The 12964-nt window shown below is 36.8% G+C and overlaps 1 protein-coding gene across 6 annotated transcripts in view; it reads right to left on the minus strand.

Annotated features, from left to right (window-relative positions):
• The window catches only part of LOC149551241 (alpha/beta-Hydrolases superfamily protein), a 147405-nt gene that overhangs the window by 97894 nt on the left and 36547 nt on the right, over nt 1–12964 (minus strand). For all 6 annotated transcript variants that reach the window (XR_016352711.1, XM_089786802.1, XM_089786799.1 and 3 more), the window contains one exon: nt 7020–7122. Coding sequence is in view for 5 of the 6 variants with exons in the window: in XM_089786802.1 (XP_089642928.1) it covers nt 7020–7122 (103 nt within the window). In the remaining variant the exon portion in view is untranslated. The remainder of the gene's footprint in view (nt 1–7019; nt 7123–12964) is intronic.

The following is a 12964-nucleotide window of genomic DNA, read 5'->3' on the forward strand; positions in this document are numbered from 1 at the left end:
GAGGTAATTACAACTACACCGTTGAGATTCCCACGGCCTGCACTTTCAACAACAGCACACATGGCTCTCGTAGGTATACATAGCATTCCAGGGTTTGGTCAGTTTAGGCAACTAGTAGTGATGACTCTGGCTTCAGTTGCGATTCAACCCACCGTAGAGACACGAGCTATTCCTGAAGCATTAGTAGAGGCACATCCGCCACCAACAGAGACAGTCGTTCCAGAGGTAACGATGGAGCCTGCTCGTGAGGGTTTACCAGAGGCTGGGGCTGAGGTACTTGTACCTAATGCAGAGATGGACACTGAGGGAGGAGTAATGGAGATACCGACAGGTGAGGGTTTGAGGGCGTTGGGTGTTCATTTGGATGTAGTGGCTTCAGAGGTACTAGTTAAGGTAGATACGACATTGTTAGCATCGCCTGAGCTAGACAGAGAGAGCAGAACCCAGAAATTGAGCACGTACCTGAGTACGAGGTTCCATCGTACCCCAGCGCCTCGAGTGACATACCTGCATACACCTACGTGAGAAGTAGTTCTGAAGGAAGACCCTTTACAAGCACAAGTGGAGGATTTGGCATAGAATGATGGACTACCGCATAGCATTGTTGAGCAGATGGCGGAAGCAGTAGAGAGGGCTATGGGTGTGCAGCAACAGCTTCCAATAGCGCCAAAAACAGTGATGAGAGAGGCATTCTTCGCTGATATAGCGGCTCTAGCGACTCGAGCTCGCCAGATAGTGGTCTCTGCAAAGATATAGGCTTTGGAATCAGTAGTAAAGGAGCTGGAGAGAGTGGTATCCTTCATGAAATTAGGATGCCCGGCTGCCTTTACAATTTGTTTTGAGAAACGAGGATGGTCGAGTGTGGAGACTGCAGAGATGCGACAAGATTGGGCCACTACGAGAGATCCTGGTATGGAGAGCCGAATAAAGGTTTTGACTTAGGAGATAGTCGAGATATACAGGGATGCATATTGCACTCTTCACAAGAGCCAGGCATTCCAGGGAGCAGCAAAGAGGGCTCGAGAGGAGTCAACTACCAATCTAGCTGCGGAGAGGGTAGCCTAGGAATCCGAGAGGGCAGCCTTGTTAGCCAGATAGAGTCAACTACAGAAGGTGGCAGCAGAGAAGGAACAGTTAGCAAGAGAAAAAGAGAGAGCTGGAGAGATTGTTGAGATGATGCAGTCAACTTTGGAGCTTCAGATGGAGGCTGAGGCAGAATTGAAAGTTTGGAAGGAGCAAGTGTACAAGCTATGAGCAGAGCTAAATGAACTGAGGGCACGGACGGCCACTACACAAGGGACGCATCCTCTTCTTAGTAAATAAACATGGATGTAATTAATTGTCTTAGTGAAATTTGATTTTGGCTGTCTTTATTTTGTCGTCCAGAGACAACTTTACTTTTTGGGGGGGATGATGTTGTTGGTAAATTATATATTGTAGCTGACAAATAGAATAGTATCCGCACTTGTGCGTGACAATTGAGTCACCCCTTCGAGAAAGTATATGTACACCATCTGGAAGGGACTTTGGAACATCATTGTAATCATCATAATCATATTGTAAGCATTGGAGTGCATATTGCGTATATGAATAAAGTATCTATTCTGTGTTATATCTTATTGTACTTCATGCGATAAATATCTTTTTACCTTGTATGGTAAACAAGGGGGAATACAAAGCTAAATCTAGGCATGTCCTTTCAGCCCAAGATCCATCCAAAGTTTAGAAATTAGCACTCATTTCAGAATTGCAATGAGATTAAAATCAAGGAGTTTGATCTCAAATTAGGAAGCTTTAGCAATGGAATTAGAAAGTTTCTTAAGGGCCATTAAAAGAAAACTAGAATCTGAAATAGACTTTTCTTCATGAAAATTATGAGTTTCCTTTCATTGTATTTATTTACTCATCAACTTTTCACAAACTAAAAGCCTCTTCCCCATTGATCTTTGCAGGGTGAACTGAAAGGAGGATAATAGCAAGATGGTGATCAATAACTTCAAGGCAATAAGTGTGAGAAGGAAGGGATCAACTTGCAAGTCCAAATCAAAATCAAGGTGGATTCCACCTACATGAAGAAGAAGCTCAAGACAGGATTAATTTCACAAATGCATTCAAGTTCATCTAAATCTACAATTCAAGGCACAAGTTCAAGTTTGATGATGACGATTGGAACGTTTGCAATACCAATGCAAGTTAAGGCCATGAAAAATTCCCGAAGGGTGGAAAGGATTTTAATTGTTGAAAGTTGCTTTCTAAGCCAAGATACAAAGCACATGTCCTTAGTAGATCTACAAGATAAGGATGATAAGGTGGCAATTGATCGCCTCGTCCAATCAGAAAACTCCAAATTCAAACACATTCAATCATGACATGCCAAGTGTCCTATTTCCCCGTTGGCTATCAAAATCATTGTAATTTTCTTATTGGCCCATGAGTTGGTGGTCTCATGTAATTGGTTGTAAATTTGGCAACCCTAAATAGGGTTTGTGGGAAGAAATCTTGGCCTTTGATCTTTAATCAATCTTGGCCCTTCGTTGTAATAGAACTACTTTAAAAGGCAAAGGCTTTCTCTTTCTCATTTCTAATTCATGAGCTTTGGCGATTAGAGTAGGAGAGAGCTATTAGTGTAGAATACATTAGCTAAGGGAGAGACATGATCAAATTGTTACTAGGATGCTATCAAAGTATTGGATAATTCATTGTTGGTTCTTCGTGGTGAATTGCTTGATATTGCTTTGAAGTGTTGCATGGTTTTCTCAATCTTTCACTTGGAGTAGATTTTCTTTCATGTTGAAATAGTTTAGTTGAATGAAATGACTTGACATATCCAAGCCAATAGCCTCTTGCTAATGGTAAGAGTGTCTTGAGTGGTAAGTCGGTGATTGAATGCGCTCAACTTCAATTGATATCCAATCTTTATTTTGCATCCATGATGGGATTGAAGAGGGTAAATATTGATTTGAAAAGCTTTTGAGTAAATCCTTGGAATCTTGCACCAAGTGGGTGCAGTCATTGACCAAGTTGCATCTAGTAGAAAACAAGTCCATCCATGATTCCTTACATTCATAGTTAGAACTAGAAATAGGAGTTCAGTTGAAGATGAAGTTGAAGTGGAAGTTGCAAAATCAATGTACATTTTCATTGCATAGTATCATGCTAAATCTTTAGGAGTGCAAACAGTTGATATCAATTAAATGAATAGCGTGAATCCCTTTCTAATACCAGCAAATCATATTATTTCACTAAGTGTCCTCAACTGAAGCAACTTTTAAGTCATATCATGATCTTACGTACAAGCTTAGCATGAGAGATGACCTTATATCAAGAGAGGATTGAGTAGTTGATGTTTCATCTCAAAACACTAGATTTTTTATTTTGCATGTTGTAGTGGAAAAATACTCACTTTTAATAGAAAAATTGGCACTAAGAGGGTAAACATAGTTGATTTGTGGACATATCAACAAGAATGGGCTTTCAAAGTTATGTTTGAGATAGAAGATCTCTCTTAAAGGTGAAAATTTTTAAAAACAAATCAACGTTCCTTAGTGTATAGGTGGGTTGATGCTCTTCCACATTGGTTTGGTTTGGTTTGAACAAGAAGTTACACCCACTTGTACTGTCACCACTCACACCATTAGGGAAGTGTAGGATACATGGTATCACAAAGCATAAGGATATGCATTGTTTGATTTTTCTCTTGAGGGTGGACTTGGCATTGAGGAAGAATTTCATTTTCAGAAGTATACGAGTGTAATAACCCCTATCAGTTATGGCTCAGACAATCATCAATTTCCACACTAATCAGTGGTTTGACATTTCATCAAACAACTGGTGAGCAATTCAGCTATCACTGTGCATATGATTTTTTAACTTTCTAGCACAATATTAGGATATGTAAAAATCTGCAAATAAGAGGATTTCCAACACTTTATTACTCAAACTTCCATAATTTTACCCCATTACAATTGCCAAAATTGGATCAAATTGGACAAGAATAGGTTGATGAAGTATGAAAGAAGTGATAAACATGCTAAGGGACATCAAAGGGGGCAAATTTGAGGTATTGGACCCCTAGGCTTCCTACACAATGGTGAGCTTTCCAAATCAGTTTAACATCACTCTCCATGCCTAATTCATTTCTGCAACTACAGTAGCAAATATTCCTTATAAAGCAGTGATTTTTCCAGACTGGGGCAGTGATTTGGACCCACAAACAAGGCAACAAACTTCTTCCAAATTTGAAGGCAGCAAGTTACATTTTTGGGGCAGCAAATTGATCATCTCCTGTGATTCTTTCCATGAGTTACCCCATGCGGCTGCTTAAGTGCAATCTGTGCTTAAACTTAAGAAGTTGCAGTGTCTCCATGCCAATTTTTTATGACCGGAAAGGGATAATTTAGAATCCATCCCTATTTTTTTGGAGCAGCCACTGCTTAAAATTTAAAAATAAGCTTTGAAATTAGCCACTGCTTATTAAGAAAAAAGACACATGGCTACATAAGATTTTTTCTTAGATTTTATTGTCTCCTATTTTTTCTCAAGAAATTTATGTACAAAATTTCTTATTAAGATTTTTATTTAAACATTCTATTATAAATGTCTGCCATAAAATAAGCAGCAAACATCAGTAACCATGGAGCCAGCAGCTCCACATAATGTTGCTAAAAAAAGTTGAGCAGCGGCTGCTAGCCAAAATAAGCTTAGCAGCCACATGGGGACCTGCCCTTAGAGGTTGAGAGGGGATGCAAAGCTAAATCTGGGAATGTCCTTTTGGCCAGGATCCATCCAAAGGTCAGAATTTAGCATAATCATTTCTGAACTGCAATGAGATTAAGATCTAGGAGATTTATTTTGGAAAGGGAGTTTGATCTCAAATTAGAAAAGTTTAACAATGGAATTAGAAAGTTGCATAAGGGCCATTAAGGGAAACAGAATCTGAAACAGACTTTTCTTCATGAAAATTCTGGGTTTTCTTTCCTTGCATTAATTTACTCATCAACTTTTCACATGCTTAATGTCTCTTCCCCATTGATTTTTGCAGGGTGAATTGAAAGGAGGATAATAGCAAGGTGGTGATCAATAACTTCAAGGCAATAAGAGTGAGAAGGAAGGGATCAACTTGCAAGTCCAAATCAGGATCAAGGTGGATTCCAGCTACATGAAGAAGCTCAAGATGAGATCAAATTAACAAATGCAATCAAGTTCATCCAAATCTACAATTTCTAAGCACAAGTTCAAGTTCAATGATAAGGATTAAAAGGTTTACAATGCCAACGCAAGTCAGAGCCATGAGGAATTCACAAAGGATGCAGAGGATCTCAAATGTTGAAAGTTACTTTCTAAGCCAAGGTTCAATGCACATGTCCTTAATAGATCTAGACGATAAGGATGATGAGGTGGCAATTGGTTGTCTCCTCCAATCAGAAAATTCCAAATACAAACACATTCAATGATAACATGCCAAGTGTCATATTTCATCATTCGCTATTAAAATCATTGCAATTTCCTAATTGGCCCATGAATTGATGGTCTCAAGTAATTGTTTGCAATTTGGCAACCCTAATTATGGTTTGTGGGAAGAGATCTCAGCCCTTGATCTTCAACAATCTTTGCCCTTCATTGTAATGGAACTACTACAAAAGGCCAAGGACTTCTCATTTGTAATTCATGAGCTTAGGAGACTACAATATCAGAGTTATTAGTGTAGAATAGATTAGCTAAGGGAGAGACTTGATCAAATTGTTGCTAGGATGCTATCAAAGTAATGGATAATGCATTGTTGGTTCTTCATGGTGAATTGCTTGATATTGCCTTGAAGTGTTGCATGGTTTCCTCAATCTTTCACTTGGAGTAGATTTTCTTTCAAGTTGAAAAGTTTAGTTGAATGAAAGTGATTGTGGATGTTTACTTGATTGATCCGGGCCACTAGCCTCTTGCTGATGATAAAAGTTACATGTATGGTAAGTCGATGATTGAATGCACTTAACTTCAATTAATATCCAATCTTTATTTTGCATCCATCAATGAAATTGGAGAGGGTAGATATTGATTTGAAAACCATTTGAGTAAATCCTTAGAATATTGCACTACATAGGTGTAGTTGCTGATCAAGTTGCATCTAGTAGAGTCTAAGTCCATCCATGATTCCTTGCATTCGTACTTAGAAGTAGGATTCTAGTTGAAGTGCAAGTTGGAAAATCAATGTACATTTTTATTGTGCATTGTGAACCTAAATGTTTAGGAGTGCAAGCAGTTAATATTCATTGAATGAATAGCATAAGTACCTTTGTGATCCCAGAAAATCACATTATTCACTGAGCGAGTGTCCACAATTTAAGGAATCTTGGAGTCATTTCATGATCTTATGTTGCAAGCTTAGCATGAGCAATGACCTTATATCAAGAGAGAATTGAGAAGTTGACATTTCATCTCAAAACATTGGGTATTTGATTTTGCATATTGTAGTGGAATAAAACTCACATCACCAGGTCATTAATCAATCATTTTTGGAACTTGGAAGAGAGCCTTTTGGCAACCAACAATACCACCTAAAAAGAGTCTAATCAAGAAGTTGCCGCCTTAAACATCTTGGCCTTAATCGGCCTCAATCTTAGTATAACTGTACTGTTTTTCCTATAAGAAACAGTTGATTAGAACATAATATGTGTACTTGAGTTTGTGTAACACGGAGCTTTGAAAAGACTTTAGCACTCTAGCAGAAATATGTCATGAATGCAAATTTTCTTATTCCACGTGGGTTTCAAATTCAATCCCAAACAATATACTCATTATTGAGGTAACATCAAACATGGGCATTTTCTAAAAACTCCACCAATGTAACATGTGAACTATTGGGGCATACACATAAAATGCAGGTCAACACATTTGTGTAGTGATAATCAAATGCAAATTACATGCTACAAGGGAGCACTATTAAAGCCAAACCCTGTCTCAAAAGACTTTAAGCCTTTAAATGATTTAGACTATAAAAGTATGATGAAAATGAGGGAACTACTTACCAACAAAATCTTGAAATTGATGAGTCCAGCCTGAAACTGTTTCAAAGAGCTGTGGAATTACTCCATCCTTAGAATTCATATTTGACTCAGTTTTTGATGTCAACTGGCATAGAAGAGGTAAATGGTTAATTCAATTCCCATGCCTGTAAATTGCCTATAATTTGTTATTATTTTTAATATCTTAGAGAACTTGAGATGCATAGCTAGAAATTAGCTTATCCAAGTAGCATCTATATATTACTTAAAGAACAAAATATATCAAATTAAACTAGAAATCATTCAAAATATTAAGTATGATCCAACAAAATATATAAAAGACCAACAACAAAGGCAATCAAACAATATAGCAAATTAATTTCATGTAGAAACCATCTACATTACAAAATCACTAGTAGCAATGACAAAACACGTTATTCCCAAATATGGTCAACCCCTGCAAATTTGAATCCAGAAAAAAAAAGGAATTCAAGATGAAATGTGTGCACTTTTAGTATGTCCATGTTAGGAAAATGCATTTTTCTTAGCAGAGTACTGCTTATAAAGCATTACATAAAAAAAGTGACAATGCAAAACTGTTTTACAGACAGCAAGACCTCTATTTAAAATTCAGAATATATCAATTCATTTTTTGTTCATTTTGAGGGGAAAACCGAGGAGCTGTGTAGGGAGAGATCCATATGATTCATAATCGGAAAAGAAAATATTTAGAAGGTCCTCCATATATGGAGAAACTGTTTGATGCATCTTTCTAAAAAACAGCAGAAGAAACTTATAGCAGTAATTTGAACTCAAGTTGAAGATCATTGTAAAAGATTTGGGTACTGACATAGGAACTGCCTAGGTTTGCCCAAGTCTTGGCTTGGGACCTACGGAGTCACCACAAATACATTTTTCTCAGAAAATTACTTCTAATAAATCATCATATAAAAATAAATAAAATGTGAAATGGATTTTTCAAGAACAAAAATGCTCTACTAAAAATTTATGGCATCAAATGATTTTTGTTCAGTTTGGGGGAAATACAAGGAGTTGAGGGAAGGAGACCACAAAATTGGAAATTGGAAAGGAACATGTGGAGAAGCTCTTCTCTATCTAGAGAGACCATTCGTCACATCTTTTTTCATAAATGATAAATGTTACAAATCTATAGCAAAAAATTGGTCTCAAGTTAAAGGTCATCTTAATGTTGATATTATTACAAAATAATTGGAAAATATTTGCTTGATATTAACAATGATCAAGAGATCAATTTATACAAGAGATTGAACGATGTTTCCTTAAGAAACAATGGTAAAGAATAGAAACAATCTATTCTAGGAATAGAAAACTAAATATGAGAAACATTCTAATATTTACAGGGGATTACAATAGATAACCATTAGATACTAAACAGAGATAGTAGAAATTATCAATTATTGTAATACCCTCCGTTAATTGTTAATCTATCCAAAGCACGAAGCTGTCAGAAGATGTAGAAGGCAGATTTTGTTTGGTCAGCGTGCTCTGCACTGTTCGTTGTGGGTTGCGAACCAAATTGCTTAGATCAAGACCAGCTTGAGTAGGTCAAGTTGCAGTACCCAAAACCACCTTATCGTTGTTGTGATATTCGAAGACAGTTAGCATCTGTTGTTTCCATGTGCTATAATTGCAACCATTAAACTTTTGATTTCCCTCAAGCAAAATATTAGTCAGAGATGCCATAGCACAATTTTCAGTGAAAAAACATGAAAATCTGTGAAGACACATCCTTCGAGGTGAAAAACGGAAGACCCAAAAAAATTGAAGAGGTGTAGAAGAGAGCTTGAAAAACCCAGAAGGAATATGTTGTCGGATTTTGGATCTACTAGCTTGAAAAATGAGGCACAAAAATCGAGGCACCCAAAAAAATTAGACAACCCGAATGAGCTCTTATAAAACCCACCAAAGATATGTAAAAATATTTCGGATTTGGTACTGAAAAATTAGGGTTTCAAACAAAAACGGCCTTGGCTGCAAAAAAACTTCAAAAAAGCTTAGAAAAATGGTGGATTTGCAAAGAAAATTGCAAAATTTGGGCGCAAATAAATAGCAGAGGTTGTAAAAAAGCTATATGCCTCCAAATAGGCAAAAAACCACCACTATTTTGAAAAAAAATCCACAAAACAGATGCGCAATTTTCAAAGAGATTTGGACACGTATGGCATAAAAATCTAGGCGTGAGTTGCAGAGAAATGGCACCCAACAGACCTCCACGTGAACAATAGAGAATAACCCTCAATTTTCAAAGGCTTTAGTCACACTAGTTGCAAATAGACGGGCACGAGTTTGCAGACCAGAATAAATCACAGGAGTTACAGACAAAATGGCACAATTTTTTTCGCAAAAAACCCTAGTTGAATCAAAGGTTTTGGAAGCAAATATGCATGAAAATAATTTTGAAAATAAAAGGTAGATAATTTCAACCAAGAAATTATAATTATTTTCGAAAAAATTTAGAGTATTTGCTTTGATACCATATTACGAAGTAATTGGAAAATATTTGTTTGATATTAACAATGATCAAGAGATCAATTTATACAAGAGACTGAACGATGATTCCTTAACAAACAATAGTAAAGAAAAGAAACATTCTAATATTTATAGAAGATTACAATAGATAACCATTAGATACTAAACAAAGATAATAGAAACTATCTATTATTGTAAATTTAATAGATATATCTGCATTTCTGGGTGCACCCAGGGGATACCTAAACTAGGTTCAAACCAGGCAACAAATTTTGGTCTACATACAGCCTAGGTTCACCAAAGTTTGGCAGAAGGATAAATTACCCAAACCAGCCTAAAAGAACTTGACAATGAGAAAAAGGTTAATCTAACCTAAACCAACCCTAAAATCAACATTTAAATCATTAACAATGCGCACACAAAAACAAAAAACTACATTCCTATCTCTCAATCTTCTCACACAAAACTCTATTTCTACTTATTGCTCGAGGCTGGAAGTTTTTGTTGTCCTAAAATATCATTCTCTTGCTATTCCTATGCTTTGAAGAATATTCAAGACATAGAACTATATTTAAGATTTGACATGATATTTTCTTTTTAAAAGTAGATAATGCTTTTACCTTGGAGTTACGCTATTTTTGTTTTAAACTTTTTAACGCCGTAATAGGATGCTAAGAACAAATTCACCACACAAATTGTTTTGAGACAACTTGTGAAGGTGCAAGAGATATTGAGCACCTTGATAATTGGTAACCTTTGGCTATGTAAGCAATTTAACATATTGCAATGTCCCCAAATTAGAGCAAGTTTTAGTAGCTTGGCGATGTCAATTCAGCAACCCTTGTGAATTGACACTGTGATTTGAGGATCTCAATGGAGTGACTTGCTATTTATAGTAAGTGGGATATGCAGAGTTTCTATTTTAACCAGTGTAGTTGTGGCACCTTGTGTTCTGGTTTTTCACCAATGTTTGATTGGGCTCCATTAATAGGTTGCATATTACTAATTATTTATTAACTTAATAAATAACTCATAAGTCTTTATTCTAATTTGATGGTGTGGAGATGAAGCTTTGTTAGTGAAAAGTGTAACTAGGAAGCCAAGTGGCATTTTGTGTAATGGTGAAGCCTTAAGCTTTAAAGTGTTATAAAAAGCACTCATGAAGGGGATCAAACTATTCCATTATTGCATCGGTTTTGTTAAAATTGAAGCTTCAAGGGTTTTGTCATGAGCCTAGAGGAATTTTAATTTTTCCTCATACTGTTGGCACTTTGAATTGGCCATTGTTTGCAAGTGAATTGTGCTCTATCTACTAAGTAATGGTCTGAGATTCATCTAAGGATTGAATGTGTTGTTGTATACCATTCAATTAATTATCTGGTCTGCACTTTTAATCTTAAAGTGAGGGAGTTGTAGAGGAATTATCATTGTTGTTGCTGCAATTTACATAAGGAAATAATATTCAGCCTAGGCATCCATTTGCTCCTGAACTATTCTCATCGACATTTCCACCAGGAGGCATCATTGTGTATTGGGATTCCATTTATTGAAGCAGCGTTACAAATTGTAATGCCTCTCGTGTTTGCAATCTGTACCTTGTCTATTTTGATCCGAGAGATACTTGATACTCTTATTATGTGTACTTGAGATGACCTAAGGGTCAAATGTTATACTTTGATTTAGTACCATAGATGCTTTACTGCTATGCTGTTCAGTTTATCATATTTGCATGTTGATGCCATATTGAGACGACAGTATATCTATGAGGATATCTGATTATCTGGTAGTTGGACATACTTTCCAATTTTGTTATGTGGTGGATTTTATGCCATGGTGATGACATCATTCTTGTCTCTTTATGCTTTATGTGAATGTGGGTGATGTAAATGGATTAATTAGGTATTTAATGCATTTTGCTTTGGCTATGATATTATATGCAATTGCACTTGATCGTGTGTTTTTAGTGTGCAGGAATTATATCCCTAGCAGTGGCACATGTAGTTAGTGATTCAACTATTCATATTTTACCAATGTCATCCCTGTATGGTCAACATATCTTTATTTCATTGTTTAAATTAAACTTTTTGGTGATTAGTAAATCCGAACTCATCTGCATTATGTGATTAGACCAGTGAGCGTGTCTATGCATTTAGAGGTTCGCATTGTCGCGAAAGTTGTTTATTGATTTATGTGGTTTTGGGTTTTCAGACTTTAAATCTTCTTGAATTTAATTTCTGGCAACTTTTCCTTAGGTGAAGTCCCATTATGAGGAATAACCTGTTTTCGTTTAGGTTGATTCGGAGTCTAGCTACTCTAACGGGCTATTTTCCCTAATCGATTATTCACTCAAAAAGTGAATAAGTATTGATAAAGGGATTTTATTATTCACTTCACTTTTTGAAAATAGAAATTTGAGAGCTTTTCTGAAATCCTCCTTCTAAAGGATTGAATTTATGTTCGTTTTGGGAGCTATGAGCGTGGGTTTTTTGCGAGATCAGTCTCGTTGGATCCGGCTTGGGGAGACCTTGCTTTGTCGTCACTTTCGGTAGATTCAGTGGGTTATTTATTTTATCAGGCTGTTTTCGGTTTCTGCCCGTTTTGCTGTCAGGTAGGGCCTTCCCGTTTTATTGTTTTTGCTCCGTTTCAGCTTCTATTTTTGGTAGTTGTTTGATAGGAGGTTGAGAACTAGTGTTCCCCTCCATTTCTATTTGCTAGTTCTGCCTAGTTGGTCGGGTATGAACATTTCCCTATTTTTGGGATGGGGGTTTGGGATTTTGAGCCATTATGCTGGTCGTTTTTGCATCAGTGTCTAAACACAAATATTATTGGATTTTCAGGGGTTTTGCACCCAAAGACCAAATAGGTTTTAGTTTTGAAGTTTTCCATTTTTTGGGATTTTTTACCTCGTTTTGCGTGCCGTCCTTTTTCTTGGGTTTTCTTGGCACAATGTGGGTCATGGACCTGGACGATCCATTTGGATGTTAGTCAGACCACTATTGCACTTTTATGTTGCATTGGGATGCGTGTCACATCTGTCCTCCCAATTCTATTTTCGGTTGAGTGACTTTCTGCATTATTTTCTCATCTAGTCCTTGATGGTGGTGCACCACACACAAGTACGTGCGTGTACACTTGTCAAGTGACTTGTGAGTCCCGATCTTTCGTGGTACTTTCGGAAGTTATGATCATTGGGGTTGGGTTGGGAATTTGCATGCCTACGGGCACTCATCGTTGGATGAGCATGGGTAGGGTAGGGTAGCATATGGAGGGGGCTTCTATCTTGCAACCTCGTGATCATTGTGCCCAGAGGGTTGGCGAAGGAAGTTTTAATTAAGTGATAACTAAATAAAACACTGGATGGTAATAAAACTCAAGATAATAAAAAGATGTGGTGTGCTAGAGCCTTTCGCCAAGGAGTTGAATCTGCATGGTTTGAACTTGGGCTTTTGGATGCCAAG

This window comes from Cupressus sempervirens, chromosome 6 (genome assembly GCF_028749045.1).
Source record: "Cupressus sempervirens isolate cs-2001-9-10 chromosome 6, ASM2874904v1, whole genome shotgun sequence".
NCBI classification, from domain to species: Eukaryota; Viridiplantae; Streptophyta; class Pinopsida; order Cupressales; family Cupressaceae; genus Cupressus; species Cupressus sempervirens.